Source organism: Aythya fuligula, chromosome 11 (genome assembly GCF_009819795.1).
Source record: "Aythya fuligula isolate bAytFul2 chromosome 11, bAytFul2.pri, whole genome shotgun sequence".
NCBI classification, from domain to species: domain Eukaryota; kingdom Metazoa; phylum Chordata; class Aves; order Anseriformes; family Anatidae; genus Aythya; species Aythya fuligula.
The window spans coordinates 3,922,239-3,940,255 of record NC_045569.1 but is presented as its reverse complement, the minus strand read 5'-3'; the positions used below and the strand labels follow the sequence as shown (position 1 = coordinate 3,940,255).

The 18,017-nt window shown below is 33.4% G+C and overlaps 1 protein-coding gene across 5 annotated transcripts in view; it reads right to left on the bottom strand.

The window, feature by feature from the left end:
• Positions 1-1,916: 1,916 nt before the first annotated feature.
• The window catches only part of CGNL1 (cingulin like 1), a 53,449-nt gene continuing 37,348 nt past the window's right edge, over positions 1,917-18,017 (bottom strand). For 4 of the 5 annotated variants that reach the window (XM_032194903.1, XM_032194905.1, XM_032194900.1 and 1 more), the window contains exons 11-19: positions 16,428-16,580; positions 15,819-15,989; positions 14,115-14,276; positions 13,223-13,312; positions 7,397-7,480; positions 5,415-5,539; positions 4,814-4,922; positions 3,770-3,933; positions 1,917-3,164 (exon numbers count right to left, since the gene is read on the bottom strand). In XM_032194903.1, the coding sequence (XP_032050794.1) occupies positions 3,023-3,164; positions 3,770-3,933; positions 4,814-4,922; positions 5,415-5,539; positions 7,397-7,480; positions 13,223-13,312; positions 14,115-14,276; positions 15,819-15,989; positions 16,428-16,580 (1,200 nt within the window). In that variant the 3' untranslated portion in view covers positions 1,917-3,022. The remainder of the gene's footprint in view (positions 3,165-3,769; positions 3,934-4,813; positions 4,923-5,414; positions 5,540-7,396; positions 7,481-13,222; positions 13,313-14,114; positions 14,277-15,818; positions 15,990-16,427; positions 16,581-18,017) is intronic. The other variant, XM_032194901.1, reaches the window with a different exon arrangement.

Genomic DNA, 18,017 nt, shown 5'->3' with positions numbered 1-18,017 from the left:
TCCAGAATTCACGCAGGCAGAATAGAACTTTAATGGGAGGAAATATTTTTATAGGAGGTTTCTCTCTCACCACATACCAGTAGTCATAATCTCAGTGGGATATGAAAGGCCATTAATTCCACAGAGGACACAATGTGCAATGCTCATCACAGATTACTTACACTTGAAAGAGAAGTATTCACTGTATCAGGCATCAAGTTAGGTTCACATCAAAAATGATCAGGCTTAGGTCTGTTCGTTATAAGATACTATGGTATTGTCGAAGATTATTACAGCTAATAATTCAAGTAATTATTTTGTAATACACCAAAAGCTCTGATGTTGTACAGTGTTCTAGGAACTGTTTCAAATCCATGGTTCTTCACATATTCTCCTATTTCCAGCTTTTATGGTTCAAGAGCCTTGATGATTTTGATCAAAATCTGCCATGAGATGAACTGAATAAAACACACTTCCTTGAACTATAACTAATACTTTTTGTAGCAATCAAGATCAAGACCCTGTCCTGACCATAGCTACAATGTTTATCATGCACAAAATGCAGGTCAGTGAATGGATGATGGTAGTTGCATTTTGGTAACAAATGATCTGACAAGTAAAAAAAGGCACTTCAAATACAGAGGTGACAAAGCATAACTTCCAGAACAGAATACAGTAGGATTGTCTGACCTCCTTGGAAAGACTCTTTAAATAAACCAGCCCAAATTACCAATGGGATCCACTTCAGAGAGCATCATGTATTGAAACAGAACAAGAGATTTTTTTTTTTTTTTTTGTGAATGAGTTGAAATGCCCTTTCCAATGTTTTAAAATTTTCTTTGATTTTAGGCATATCATTAGAGGAAATGCCATTTCCAAGTCTAAAGGAAAAAGCAAAGGACAGTTCTTTTGATGATGACATAGCAGGGAGTGGCAAGGTGTAACAGGCAGGATCTCTCCTGAAGCCCTTTCAAGAGCATTAGTGTTTCTCAGATAATTATATTCTTGTTCTATTTTAAACTTACACATCTTCCATATGAAATTCAGTTGTCATATTGAGCTAAATGTACCATACAAAGAACAGCGGCAGCTGTCTTACTCTTTATTTGAAGTGAATTTTTCTTTTACAGTTTAGTGTAACTGGAGGTAGCTGCAATATTATGTGATTTTCTCCCAGTGGTTTGAAATAATAGTTATCTATGAACATTAGGACAGAGTACCAGAACAGAACTGAAAATTGGAATCACTTGATTAAAGTTAAGTCTACACAAACATGTTAATGAAACATAAAATAAATCACAGCAGGTTATACAATGATTGTCAATACAGTATAGTGCAGATCTTTCTGGAAGAAGAGCTGTTTTGACCTTGCCAAAATATTAAAGCTGATACTGCAGCAAAATTACACGACCATAACTACTCAGTTCCTGTTAGTTCCCATATATCTCAATCCATCAAAATCAATTTGAAGGGAATTATATGGCAACAGAGTCTGTAATCTGCTGTGTATGAATATATTTCTGATCTGCCAGGCAGGAGTTTCATTTCACATAATCATATGAAAATGGATGCTCCATTGTCAGAACTTTTGCCTTAAGCAAGGTTATCCGCCTTACTTTCAGAGCTGTTAAATTTGTCTTCTTCAGTAGATACTGCTGTGGGAGTAATGGAAGCTCCCAGGAACTCCAGGTTAAATATTTTTACAGTTACAATAACTAATAGTGGGCACATTCACTGAAAAAGTGTTCAGTTATACGTAACTGGGGACCAATACTAATAACAAGAGGGAACATAGCTATGGTTTATTAATAAAATAACATCGCAGTGCCTTTCCTTAAAATTATATTTTGCAAAGGAGCAAAAATGATGTAAGATAAACAACAAAAATATTTTTAGCAATAAAATGGAAAGCGCTTTTAAAATTAAATCTGCGATGCTTTTTTTTTTTTTAATTTCCCACAGTTTGTTCAACAGATGGATCATCCAAAATGCAGATATTTCTATAAATTGAAATACTAATATGTATCTGCATACATGGCCATACATTGCAATACGTTACAAATAGATGCTCAAGAACAGGTTAGAAAGAAAAATCAGATTACATACTTTTGTTTCCTGGATGCAATTTCTTGTAGGACTCCTCAGAGACTTTAAGATTAGCCTGTCCTCGTGCCCTCAAATGAGCAGGCATACAGTCCTGTGCGCCCCTTGCAGCATGGAGTCCATTTCAAGAAATGAAAAATGCCAAGTAGTAACTGACTTCATTCTCATCCCTCCCTCATATGGACAGAAAGCTTCCCAGACAGCTTACAAGAAAGTAGTAGGCAAGCCTCACTTGTCATGCACATGTGATGGCCCCTTTAAAGTCAACAGGCAGAATTAGCACTTGATCTTAACACATACACAATAAAACTTGCACTGTTTTTAAAATTAGAATGTACTTCCTGGCTCAGGAACAGTGAATCTGCTCTGTAATGCACAAAAATATATTCTTTTTCTTTTTGTTTTGTTAAAACCCAAATATAATATTCAGTATACATTTAGATATTTTACATATGAAACTGATTTATATAATTTTTGAAGCTTTACAAAGTAGTACTAAAGTAGTCAATAAAAAGATCAGATTTAAAATATTTACATTCTATACATCATTCCTTTGTACTTACAATTACTAAACAATTGTCCGTGGCTTCTTTAATTTTAGGGGAAAATATTTTAATAACTACAAGCTAATTTTAAATTACTTTCAAATGGCTCTTTACTTAAACCAAATTTTAGCAAAATCACATTTCCAATGTGAAACATTATCCCCGTGTTTTCAGTAGTAGTTATATATAACCAAGTTTTATAGCTGTTTTATAATGCAATCCTGTTTTCTATAATAAACAGAGGATATCTAAATAAGAAAATGGCACAGTACGAATGGAAACATTAAATTCGCAGGTCTTACATCCCTTTATGGCATTTGGCTTCTAGAATATTCAGTTTCTTGATAATTGAGGTTATTCTTCCACCAGTTTCAAGGAATCATAGATTCAATAGTTTAGTTTATTGTGTCATCATCTTTTGAAAAGTTATTTCCTGAAGGCACTTCACAGAGACTATCGCCATCCGTGCTGAACTCATCATCATCGTCATCATCATCAAAATCAGTCAGCATTTTACTTGGTGACTTCTTTCGTCTACTGAAACAAAAATACACACACTTGTGCTATTAAACTGCACATCTGTATGCAGAACACTTTTGCAAAGCACATAACATTGACAGGTAGTGTTTGCTTTTTTTAAAGGATGTCAGAGACTTGTGCTCTTATAAAGGCAGTTTAACATAGACCATGTCTTACATAAAAAAGAAACATGCAAGAGAATGAAGATCAGTCAATCATATTTTCAAGCAAGTCTAACTAAACTCACAGCTAGGGGAAACTGTACGCTTTGCACATGGCAGTGTTAAGTGATGCCCGAAGAAAACTAAACACAGGATAGCTGTTCCTCCCAAACATCAGCAGGAAATTTTTGTCACTACAAATGACAGGAGTGCAAAGTCCTACTACTTTTTTCTACTTTTTATCCCATGCCTCAGTGACTATACAGCAGACAGACCCTGAAAGGAACTGGAGAAAGTCTGTAGGATAAGGAAACATGGAAGAGTTTCACAGCTCTGCCTCAAACTCTGTCTGCTTGTAACAAACTTGAGGTCTGTTACAGGAAGCCTCCTGCTCGGAGACTAACGGAGCAAGAGATCAAGTAGCAAGTAACACAAATTGTACTGTCTGCCAAATCATCCTACCTTAGTTCCTTCTTTGCAGCATTAAGTTGTCCTTGCAATTGTTCATTTACGTCTAGTTGCTCTTCCAGTTCTCTCTGAAGTTTCTTTTTAGCACTTTCCAGTCTGTCTATTTCTTCTTCAGCTTCTTCAACTTGACGTTTCATTGCTTTCAAACGCAAACTCAACTGAAATATTTACATGTCAGCTGATTAGAGGACTATTTTAATAAAGAATTTTATTCTTCCAGCATCTATGAGAGGGAGAGTAAAGACACAACTTTGCCAGTGTAATGACACTGCAATAATATGCTTCAGAAATATTCAAAAGCCAACATTAAACTGAGAAAAGTTTTGATGGGATAGTTTTTGTTTGTTTGTTTGTTTTAAGAAAAAATAACAAGCAAATATTGCTGTGATAGAGTAAAACAGCAAGATGGCCAAGCAACTTTACCAGACAAATACTATAAAGAAATATATAATTTTAAGCCCAGAGAATTTTACAAGATTGTTCCCACAACAGATGTCTGCTTTTTGAAACACACTGTTCATTCTCTAGGCATGATATTTACTACTTGACTCAAATACTGAAACAAAATATGTTTTAAGCAATGAATCAACAAAGACCACAGAAATGGCACAACACTTTGTTATGAGAATATCTCTATATACGTAATACTTAGAGACTGTATGTAATAATAAACAGCTTCTTTCTTTAAACAAAATTTTATGGTCACAATATAGAATTTATAAATATAAATAAACAATATCATATAATATTTATATTGCATCCTATCACATACAGAAATTAAGCTATTGGCTTAATTTCTTAAAGCAATTACAGTATTGCTTCTGTAAGTGCTTCATTTTCATAATTTTAGAAATTAGTAACTTAGTACTAGGCAAAAGAACATGATGACAATGGAAACTGCATATCTCATTAATGGGAACTTCATAAAGAACAGAATAATCAGTATCTACCTATATTCTTCTGCAATATCTTGTACATACGATGATTTATGCAAATATCTGATATTATTCCTAGTAGCATATTAGTCTTTCCCTCTACCTGGTCCTTTTGGTCAGTCAATGAGAGATGTTCATCATCTACTTGCAACATTAACTCCTTCACTTTTCTCTCAAGTCTGCGGTTATTCAGTTGGAAATTAGCCCTATCCCTGGAAAAACAAACAGCGGACAACCTTGTAAGAAAAGAAGCTGAAATACTTCTAATCCTGCCAAGATAACTTCTTAGCAATATTATAAGAGTTAAATAAACACTCATGACCATTGTTTTGATTTACTGATGCCTTGCAATATTTAGATAAAGAATATATTCCTCCAAGATTAAACAATTAAGTGAATGTGACAACTGAAATGTTCAACTATAGTTAGTATTTCTAAGTTTGTTACTGATATCAGACATTGATACAATAATGAGGTATGTAAAAACATTATCAGTGTGCACAGTTTTAAATTTAATGCAATTTCTAGTCTGTTTTTTTTTTTTTTTTTTCCAAAAAGAAAACCTGCAACACTTACATGAAACAGTAACCACTTTGTTGTTTGTGAAAAAAAGTCAAATTAGTTGTATTAGATATAATATTAGCAAGAGGCCATATTAGCATACACAAACATACATGTTTTAATCTTAACAGAACTAGCTTTACCTCTCTTCATTTTCAAGACGTTCTTCTAGCTCTGTGATCCTTGCTTCCATTTGAGCAACAAGTCCCTCTTTACTGGATCGGTAAGAACCTTCCAGGTGAAGGATTCGGCTCTTTAAGTCCTTGTTCTATGATTGGAACATATATGATTACTACATACTTTTCATATTAAGAAATACCACCTTAACACAAAACAAATTGCTTCAGAAAAACAAAGTGAGTAGAAATTTTTTGATTTAGTAAATACAGAAGGAGAGCCAAGGAGATTTTACTGGAGGTCTAGGTAGCGAAGAGTCAACACATCCTCTATTTTATTGTTTTATTTAAAAGAGCTTAGTGCCAAGCTGGAGACAAAATGTTAGGCTTAAAGGGCCCCTTGAACTTCAGATGGTTCTAACCCCCTTCCACTTGCATTGTTCATACGCTAATATTTTTCAAATAGTTTTAGACCCGTCTTATTTTCCAAGCTTAATTCTTTTTTCAGATCTTGTATTCCACACCTATTGTATGGATAAAACACATAGACAAATAAATTATTTATATCCAATAGCACTTTACTGTATCAAATCTGCTCCTGTGTTGTTGTTGCTTTCCTTTCGATCCAATGTCTCTCCTACTAGCAAAGTAGTTTAAAATATATATATAATCTTTGAAAGGTGCAGGATTCATAAAAGCAGATTTTTTGCTCAGATTTGCACTTTAAATCTTTACAAGGCATGGGGGACCTAGCCCTGTTTTCAACGAGGATTTTATAAAGTCTCAAGGAAAAAGGAATAGGTACATGAAGACCAGAAAATAAAACTTTTTTTTTTTTTTTTAAATATACAAACTTCAAACTATGATCTCAAATCTCAAACACTAAAAAGCTATAATAGAAAAGTCACAGATAAAAATAGAAATGTGCATGGGACATACCAGTAGGTGGCATTCTTTCTTCTCAATTAATTAAAATAGGATTTACTTCACAGAATTTAAGCCACCAAGTTAGGAATTTGGTATAAACATGTTCTGTTTGGTATAAACATATTCCCATTACAATCTGTTTTCTGTTCTTGAGACTGTCAAGTAAAACTATCACTTGCTAAGATACCCTTCCTCTCTATCTCTGCTGTGGGCTGTGATAGTCTTGCTTTCAAAGACCACTGAGCTGCAGAATAGACATATTGCAAAAAGCTAAGTACACTTTCCATCACAGATATTGAAACATATGAATTCTGTTCCTTCCTAGACAAGGAATAGCAGTTCTCTATCAAATCTGTATCTTTTCTTTAAAAGGCATACCATTTTTTCACTTGTTTGCTCTTAAGGAAAAAAAAAAAAAAAGTGTTCAGCCAAAAGTTTGCTTGAAATTACAATCTACCTTCAACAGTGTTTCTGAAGTACTGTTAAGAGGTTGAAGGACAGCTCCTCCAAAAGCAGTCAAAGAGTTGATAGTTAAATTGGATAAGTGTATTTCACTTTCTACAGTCTTTTCTGCACATGTTCTTTTTTAAAGTTTCTGTGTTGATAACACATTTTTAATTTTACAAAAAAGTACACCAGACAACTGCCACATTTCCAATTTTTAATTTCTTTGACCCTCAAATTTATAGACAGAATTTGTGCAGTAGAAAGATGCCTGTACTTACTGCAATACAAAGGTCTATTAGATTGCATAAATAGATGAATGTATAGTACGAGTCTTTAGTATATAAAATATGTAAGCTGGGACAAACCTCAAACCAAAAAGGGGGTGTACAGAAAGAAGAAAGCATACTAAGGACAAAATTAATTTAGGATTATAATATTTTCTTTTGAGCATCACTGCTAAGGTACTCGTAGCTTTTAATCTATGCTTACTAACGCACACTTCCAGCAGTGCACTCTGGTGGGATAGTGCCAGCTACTGCATACTGCATTCTTTAAACACTTAGTTGAATTTCCTAATGAAGACAGCCATCTGGTTTGTTATCTTGTTAATATGATGGTATGGCAGCCATAATTACCTGTCTTTCCAATGAAATTTTGTCGCACTCCAAGTCTTGCTTTGTAGCTCTTTCCTGAAGTAGCTCTGTCCTCATTTGTTCAATCTATTGCAGAAAGAAAAGATGGAAATTTTAATAAAAGATTTAATTTATATATTTCTATACAATAATGTGTATATATGCGTGTATGTATATACTTATACATATGTAAGTGTGTATATAAACCACATATACCTACACAAAGAGAAAAATGTTGCTCTTTCTTAGAAATCAAGACATATAATGATTTCAAATGAAGTTTACATTTACTATCTTAGACAAAATTTTTCCCCTTGGAGAAGCCTGTGTTATTCTTAGTTGTTTTTCTAGGCATCTTCCAGACATATGGGTTACTGCTGCTGATATACATGTACATGTACATCATATATATGTATTATATACATACTTACATATATTCTGTAGCAGGGAACTCTAAAATATCACAGAGACAAGTCATGTGGCAGGGTGCTAAATTCCAGACTGTCACATCAGTGTTCAAACACCTTCTACAGTTGTTTTCCTCATACTTAAGTCTAAAGCACTGATTAGCATCTTACATTTAATCTGTTGACAAGTCTACTTTAAAGTTTGACCTTACTAAGCACATAAACTGGTATCCGCAGAAAAACTCTACAATTAGTTTTCTATGCCTGTGTAAATGAATAAATTAAAAAAGCTTTTTCAATAGGCTCTGATGCACACTGGATATTAACATCTTTCCCCCCATTTAAATGTTCAGTTGTATGTCTTGCATATAACAGGAAAGCACTGATTTCTGGATCTGGTGGGTGAAGTGTTGCTTGCTTATTTGTTTTAAAACAAATACCTTTTGCTACAGTTTTTGTAAATATTTCAGTTGCATATTCAATAACCAAAAGGAAAATATATTCTCCCCATGTAAGATGATTAAAAAAACCTACCTGTTCCATACAGAACCAACATACAAATACAGAATTTGTTTGCTATATCTCACTTTTGACTTGACTGAAAAAAAATAATCTGAAGATCAGAGAGAAACTCTAAACTGCCTGACACCTGTTATTGAAACTTCTGGAGTAACGGAAAAAGTCTGCAATGCTGAAATACTTTTTCTTCCCTCTCATTTCTGCTGAGATTGCCTTCAAGTCTTCACAAATGCCTTTGCAGGCACAGCTAATGTTACCAAAGCATTCGTGCTGTTCCCTGCACAATGTTTACTACAGTACGTATCACCTGGGGAACTCAGTGAATGTCTGTGTCAGCTACAGTAACAAAAAAATTAGCCAAGATTTCAGTGGCCACAGCATTCTACTCTAATTTACAACAGTTATGTAGGAACTTGCATAAACACATCACCAGTTAGATAGCTCTAAATTACGCATTTATTCCACTAAGCAAAAAAAAAATAAAAAAAAAATAAAAAAAAAGCAATGCTGAAAATATGAAGGTTAAATAAACAGAGCACACGAAATATTAGCCTAGGCTACCTTTTTTTTTTAAAAAAAAAAAAAAACAAAACCACTGTAGTATTAAAAGGCATATTAACAGTTAACAACATGTTTAAAAGAAGTAATTTACATTGCTTCTATAGCTTTGAAACCAATATACGAATACAAATAGTGGTGGTAATGCATGCAGTTGCATATGTTATGTCAGCATATTTTCAGAGCAGCAGAAGGCATTCCTGAAAACTAAGGTCATACCAGATACTGGGCTACAAATGTTAGCACATGGCTGTGCTCTGGCAACAGCTGGTTAATTTCCTAAAAGCTTTCATTGTTGCTCAGAAGCTGAGAGACACTGACTTCTCGTTTTCTTTAAATACACTAATTAAATATCAGCAAAGTTATTTGATGACAGAACACTTAAATCTTTACTCTCCTATGCTCTATGAAAATATCTTTAAAGGGGCAATTACTGGATCAAGTAACTTACAGATAACATAAACCCATCTTGTTTAAACAAGGATTTCAAAAAGAGCCTTAGTCAATCTGCAAGAGCTGTGGTGATACAATCCAGCATTTCACTTATGGGAGAGAATGAGCACCAACACATTCTGAAAGACTATTTCATGAATAAATGTAGCTCTTATACATTACTTATTCTATTTTGTATGTGTGTGTTTATTATATATTCATGTAGATAGATTAGATTACATTTGTAGGTAAACTCTCACATACGAGCTTATTTCCAAATACATATATTACATTTTTCCATGTATATGTTGATGTAGACACATATACAGAAAAAAAAAAGTAAGGGATTTTATAGACATTTATTCTACTGAAACTGCTTTAGCCAATGAAGACAGACACAGAAAAAGTGAAGCAAAATTTGCAGTAAAGTGAATGAATAATTAAAAACTGAAGAAAGGGTTTTTGTTATACTTAGGAACTCATTTAATGGACCACTCTGAAGTTCTATTGCGCTCTTACTGTGCTCGAAAGCTGTGACAAATTTGTGCAACCTTCCCCAGACCTCAAATTAAGGAATTATTTAGAGGACAATTATAATTCCAAGAAGATTGCTGCTGTTGTTGGACACATTATTTTAAAAGAAATTTCATTAAAAAAAAAGGGGTAGAGTGCAAAAGCACTGTATCTGATTAGGATCACAAAGCTAGGTGGAAAAATATAAAAGAGCTTGTTAAAAGAGAAGAGGAGCAGGACAGTTTTTGCTGGAGGAGATGGAAACTGTTTTCAGTTATCTCCTTGTACTTTTCTTTAGTAAACACATTATTAACAAGCACCAAGGAAAAATAGTTGTCTGCTACAATGAGCTCAAACATTTCACTTATTTCACAGCAGTTAAGACAGGCTCTAGTTATGCACCATGCAGAGCTTTGTGCTTCACGTTCTACCTTCAATATATTCTAATTATGTTAAAAGAATAAACTAGCTCTGTAGCTTAAGGCAACAGTTACCACAGCTGGATTTGAAGAATGCTAGCAACAAAGAATTGAGAGAAGCATCAGATTCTACAAAGTTTTATTGAGACATAACAGCATTTTGTGCCAACTTTAGGATTAGAAGCAGCTGTTAATTTCATTAACATAATTTGATTTTTAATATTTTAGATTTTATTACCATCTCACACTTGGTTCACAGCCTATGTTTCTTGTTAGTAGGAAAAAATAAAATATGTATATATATGTATGAATATATATGTGTATATATATATTAATCTAGTGTGTAAGCTCAGTTTGCAAGTATATAAAAAGTATTTAACAAGAGGCTAAAGGCAAACAAAACCTTTTGATCCTTCGTAATTGAAAAGCAACCTTCATTTCCCCTTTTTCATTTGTTTGCCTCCCACACCTGGTGCCAGCTAAGGAGCAGGTGTACAGCAAGCCATCCATGGGGAATGCTTTACTAAAAGAAAGTGGATGATCCAAGTCAATGCAACTTTATCTTCCTGAATTTGTTCTAAAATTGCCATGGAAACTAAGTAGCCCATATTTCACACTTCCAGGAAACAACTCTGAAGTTGATAGATTCATGTTTGCATTTCCACAAAATACATTCATTGATGAGGCTATCTTTAGTGTTTTTCAATTCTGTTTGCAAAAACAAAACGGTATTTCATTTCACTTGTTTGTGGACAAAAACATCAGGTATTAAGATACGTTCTGTTTCTGCTGCTTTCAGACTCTAGCTTTCTATGCATGTTTGTTAATGCTGCTCTTTCCAGACCTGCTAATAACTTATGTAAAAACCAATAGGATATGATCCACCTTTCTTGAAAAATCTCTTATGTTAAAGACTTCCTCCCAACAACAGAAAGGATCTAATGCTTTCTTCAGTAATGAGAAGGGTCCAAGAATAAGTTAGGACCAACTTCTACAAAGCTGAAGAAGATGCAACAGGGGATCAAGATCATGTTTCTGCAGTTACGATTTTTTTCAAAACGTAATAGCTACAAGATATTAAAGGTAAGATAAAGTTTTGCAATAAAAAGGATACTGAAGTATTGAAGACACGGATTAGAATTTTTATTTTCTTGGCATATTTCTTTTTAATATATTAGAGACTCACAGTGTTACTGTAAAGGACTAAAAGTTACTGAAAATCTCACCTTTAAGCTAAATCAATGCAGAAGTGAGCAAAGTTAGTGGCACTCACTCCAGAGAATTTTTAGTATGAGTATTTATTCACAGAGGTAGATGGAGACCATTTCTTTTCCACAAGCACTTTCCTATCTTATATAAACAAATTACAGCTGAAGAACAGGATTCCTTGTCTATCAGCAATGTCATAAGAAAAGCAGAAAGATGGAATGATGAATCCAGATCAGATGAATTTTCAGTGAAGCTCATGGATTTTTTTAAAGTAAGAAACCAGTAAAAATTGAAGTTTCCACAACACTGTGGTACTTCTTGAGAACGAGGTAGGGTAGATGAGAACACCTCATGCAGCCATTCCCAGATTCAAAAGGGTATTTAAATTAAGAAAGGGAATAACATTTCACAGTAAATGAAATGTGAACCATTAGCCTTGGCAGTGTTTATTCAAATGTTTAGCTTTATGTAAAATATAAGTAGTCATTTCAATTTGTTTTTAGTAGAAATTTGAGTATTATACTTCATTATCAGTATATTAAAAATATATTTAAAATTGAAAAAAAGTTACAGAAACACAGTTATTACCAAAACAAATCCATTATCATTTCTCATGTCATTATAAATGCTTAGCAGACCCTGAAATACTCTTTAGTAATTTGACTACTTAGTCATTCTGGCATTAAATCAAAACAAAGCAACCTTTGTAACTCATGCATGAAATGAGAAACTCCAGACCTCAAAATAAACATTTATTTTACTCATTATGTAACGCGTTTGTCACCCATCTGTATTTTAGGTTTCTATTTAGCTAGCAAATTAAGCTACTATGGTACTCACTAGTGCAGCTATCAGTAAGGTTCTTTTATCCCAGGCTTACAACACAGGCAAAAACTCTACCATAAAAGACTTCCCAATTTAACAATAGCATGACCCGAGATGATTATGCGTCCTTCACATTCTATTTCACCCACTAACTGAGTCTGTACAATACCAGTGAAATAATATCAAAAAAATAATATCTACTGCAGTCAAACAGAATCTCAGTAACCTGAGTACCAACAGAGCAGTATGGGTGCCTCAGTGTTTCAAGGACGCATGAAAGGAACTATAACTAACTTTAAAACTCTGTCTCAGTGGAAGAAACAATTCAATTTAAAAGACTGAAACTAAGATGTTATTTTCTATTCTCCCTCTGAAACTGAAGCTATTCTGTAGAATTTCAGCAATTATTTTTTCTACAGAAAGAAAGAAAAATGAAAACAGAATAAGACAATCATGGGTTGTACCTCAGTGCATATCGTCTCCCAGACTTCTAGGAAATCACTAATGAGATACGATACTTAATACAAAGCTACAGTAACAGACATGCTGTAATGAGTTATACATGTTTCATATCTTTCAGAATTACACTAAGCCACACTACATTTACTAGGCCCTCATATATAGGCCTAGTACAGGCTCAGATTAAGTTTATCTTCTACTTTACAGTGCTCTAACAGATTGAGCTAGCTCTATTTCAAAAATTGTGTGGGTAAAACACTACATACTTTTCAAAGAATGTACAGAATATGAATGTTTACAAGAATAAAAATAAGTCAGGGTTCTCTTTATGATATGAAATTACTTTTGTGGATGAATCCTGGGCAATTAATAACTCATGTGTTCCTTTTTTCCAGTTAAGAAAATAGGAAAAAATGTTCTGTGATGATATAGAGGAGTATATTTAATAGTGTTTATGAATCTTGAACAACGTAAACTCATTTGAGTACCTGTTCTCTGCATCTACTGATCCTCTCAGACAACAAATCCGAATTATTCTTTTCTTCATCAAGCTCAAGTTCCAGGTGAGATAATTTGTCCTAAATGGAACAAAGAAAAGTAATTTCAACATGCTATTCTCCCATCCTCTTTGGATGGCTACCAGGCCATTCTTCCTTAAACTTTAAGGACTCAAAACTGTTTGAAAGAATAGACTTGAAAAGGAAAATGTCTCTGAAGAAAAGTACTGAATCTAGGAAAAAAAAAAAGATGGTAGTAGATAAGACTTTAAAAGAAAATTGTTTCTCTGACAGAAGCAATAATATATATATAATTTTCTTAATCACTCCAAACAATTTCAAGAAAGTAAAAGCTTGTAATTAAAGACATGTTTCTAGTGACTGTTTTTAGACTTTTTAAGTTTTATCACACATTTGGAAGACAAATTTATTTCCATTAATCACAATGAGTAAAATGTATAAAAGCATTTGTTTATGAAAGTTAAACGACAGTTTAATTAACCTGAACAATTATGAACCTAACCCATAACAACACAATTAGAATAGCTATGTTATTTAGGCTCATTAAATGAATCAGTATTAAATGCTAAATAGAACTTACACTTCTAAAAACTTTTGAAGTTCTGAGGGGCCTATGAATGAAAATTTTAGAACTTTGCCTGATTAATGAAAATTAGTTTAAAAGCAATTTAAAGTAATGAAAGAACAAGTGCAATTTAGAACACACTATACTATGATGAATTTGCTAACAGATCTCCTTCAGAATATACCAAAAAAATCCTGCATTACTACTTCATGAATTTTCCACAATGTTATTTTGTTCCTTCTGACAGGATTCATATGAAATAACATTATTTTAATCAACTTTAATATGGTCTTTTACCTCCATTAATTTGATCTGTCTTGCCCGATCGTCTTTTAAGTGGTTTTTGACCTCCAGTTCATATTCCAAGCCTTTCACAGTCTGTTCCAGCAGCTGAGTTTTTGTTATTGCTTCATCTTGAGCTCTCTGGTGGTCTCTCAAGTTTTCTTCCATGAGACGCATCTGAAACAAAAAGATATCACGGTAACCCGCTACGTACTACATTTTCAATAAACAAGCATTGTCAGTAAAGGGGACTGACTACAATCACAACAGATCCAAAAGTGTAATTGGAATTGCAACAAATGACATGCTTTTCACAGTAATTTTTGTTGTATCCACAAGATGGCACCAAGAATATAAACATAGATTGAAGTATCAGTTCTAAAGAGATGTTTCAAACTACAGGTTTTACAGTCTCAATTCTGCATAGTGGTATATTTATTGATTTATTTATACCCAATTACAGCAAGCCCAAATTTTACAATTTTTTAAGTAGCTATATATTTGGAAATTTTGCAATATTATTTTTCTCCTTTTTAGACTACCAATATTTCAGCTTTTAAATATGTAGTTTATTCTGTCTGAGGTATGTCAGTAACAACATTAAACCAATGCCACAATTACTAACATACCTAGGTACGTTAGTTGTATCAGGACTATTTGCTGAGAACAAAAGTTTCTTATTCTAACAAGATCACGTACTCAATAAAGTTATCTGAAGTACCTTTATGGCACTTGAAAAAATGAAAGTAGTGGAAGAGTTTTTAGGTGAGACTGCATTCATTCCTTATTCTTGTAACTTAACAAGCGGCAATATTTTGTCCTCTATAGTTCTGATGATCTTTTAATCAAATAATGAAGGTTTAATTTTGTTGTTTTTCTTTGTAATGGGTCCTGTAGCTATAACAGAAAACACTAAAAGTATTTTTCCTAATTGTTAATAGTATGTATACATATATATATTCATATATATATATATATATATATATATATATTCACATACATATATTTCAAGCTTTCATTTATTCAACTGAAGAGACATGTTCTCAATGTCCCAATTTTATCTTTCACACTTCATTATGACTCTCCATCCTCTTACAAAAGCTCTCCATCACTGAATGGAATGTATGCAGATGACAATAATATACAGGAACCACACTTTATTCTATAACTTCTGCTTCTTCTCTTACTGTTCTTTTAAGCCAAATTTCAAACAAGTTTGTTAAGGGGAGAGTAATATAGCTGCTGTTTTGTTGTGGTGCTGTTTTTTTTGTTTGTTTGTTTTTGTTCTGTTTAATTAAAAACACTTCTATATTCCCATTTCCTTCAGTAGAGTAATATAGCTGCTGTTTTGTTGTGGTGCTGTTTTTTTTGTTTGTTTGTTTTTGTTCTGTTTAATTAAAAACACTTCTATATTCCCATTTCCTTCAGTAGCAGGCATTAAAAGAGCAGCAGGTCATCAATGGAATCCTTGTCATATCACTTAGAGACATTCATCCATTAAACACTGCAGTTATCTGTCATATCTAGGAAGCCATTTCCCTGGCAGTAACACACTGATCATCATTATGAAGAACAAAACACAAAAGCACATTGACTGAGATCAGTCCCTCCTGAGAAGTATACAAAAGCGTAGTAGCAAGCGGTCATTGTCTTGAAAATTATCTGAGCAGAATTTTAGGTCAAAGGTTAAAATTTGTCACTGAACTTATGAGTCATTACCTCATCCTGCATTCTCATGGTTGTCAGGCGTGATTTTTCTACCTCAAGGTTTTTCTCTTTCAATTGTCTCTGCACATCTGCAAGTTCCCTGCGATTTTTCTCCTTGTATTCATCAAGCTGGCTCTGAAGCTCCAGGGTTGATGTTCTTGAGACTTCTACTACTTCAGCCATCTGAGAAAAATGCACACTTTTTTTTTTTTCTCCTTAAAACAGTGCTACAAAAAGTTCTGTCATGATTAATACACCAAATGTTTTTTGTCTCCAGCTTCAAATAAACATTCCCAAAGAAATGAACTGTATAGTCACACTTCAGCATATCAATGTTAAGCTGTATGATTTACACACAGATGGTAAACTAAGGCTCTAATGCAGAAACAATTTGAAAATCAGCTGTCAGTCTCTGAAATACAGCTGATCAAGAACTGGCTTTGGTCTGTAGTATACATTAGATCTGTACGCAAATCTAGGATCTCATTTTGACAAAACAGAACTGTTTTACAACGGCATTTTAAGGTAAGTGTTCCAACTACCGTTCCAGCCCCGCGAGCTTGTATCAATAGTTTCTAGGTTGAAGAGACTAATAGCAGCCTCTTCAAAGTGAGCTCATACCTCTTCCTTTAACTTTTCAATGGTCTTGTTCAATTGCCATTGTTCATTTTCCATTTCACTCTTTATCTTCTTCAGCTGTTCCTTCTGGTGAATTTCATCTTTTAACTCTTGGATTAACTGCTGCCGTTCCTGTGAAATACATCGAATGTTCTCCTGCAGTAAATTAGAAGATACATATAATGAAAAAGGACCCTCTTTTTTATGGTTTTAAAGGAACATTATATAGCACTCCTGTGCAGCAGTAATACCACCCGCTCTTGTAACTTTAACACAAAGCTTAACTAAAAAAAAAAAAAAAAAAAATGTTGGAACCCTCACTTCTTCATTCTCCCTTCATAATAAAATACCTTAATGGCCCTACTGTAAACAGAAACTACAAGATTAAGAAAAGGGTTTGTTTTTTTACGAAGTCTGAGAGGTACAATTAAACTGACTGAAACCAGATTACAAATAGTTTAAATTGTTCCAAAAGAAAAACGTAAATAATTAAAATCACTGTAAGTTATAAAAAGCATTCCAAAACACAGTTTTAAATTTTAGTTTTATTATTGGAAATTTAGAGTTTTGCTGAATATCTAATATTGATGGTGCCTACTTCAGGTAGCTTTACACTTTAAAAACCTTTAAATGTGCAAACACATTAGCATTTCTGTAGGCAAGATAGATCAGAATCACAAATAAAATTGTATTGTTATAAGACAAAAGAAAGTACATGATCAAACATTAAAAGTTAGAGATTTCTTTAAATCTGTTCTCTTTCTTACCTGCCTATTAACAAAGGCACCTCTGATACAAATAGGAATTAATGGCAGGGGCCTAAGGAGCGTATGCATAAAACTAAAAAATGCTGAAGGCTAATAGATATTGTTTTACAAAGCCTAAATCTATGACAGAATTACTTTAGATTGCACCAAAGGATTTTAAGAACCTTGAAAAAGTTGAACTTTAGCACTTTGGTTCTAAAAGCTGCTGAATTCTTGGGACTGGGCTAACATGCCATATTAGAACAGGCTATAAAAACATCATGTGCCCCTCTCCATCAGCTTTTCACAGATCATTTAACTTTACTGTTTGTTTACACATCCTTGAGAAACAAGCCGGGCAGGCACAGATCAGTGAACTGTATTGCAGCAGAATAATGGTGCCAATGGGAAGTTTTTGCATTTGCAGTATGCTGAAAAGGCTTTAAACATCAGAGGTAATCTGATCAGTCTTTCTGTTCCAGAGTTATGAAAAAAAAAAAGTTACTTATATGAGAAAAAATAAATCTTCTGCTAACTAGGTCAATTACCAAAGTATAGAACTGAATAATGACAATATTTAAAGAAAATAATAATTAGGAGGCTTGACGCGAACAGTGGGTCACCTCGGTTTTCCTCAGGTCTTGCTAACTTTTGCCTGATTTCCAGATAATGTAGCAGACTGAGACCCCCAGGACTGAAATAATAGCTTTTTGTCTTTTGAGTTATACTCTGATGTCCTGAAAAGAAAAATTGTACTTCTCATGTATTGCATCTTCCTGTTTCCATCCTCATTTATTTTCACTGCTTATTATTAAGGATCAGAAAACAAATCTTAAGTACATTACTA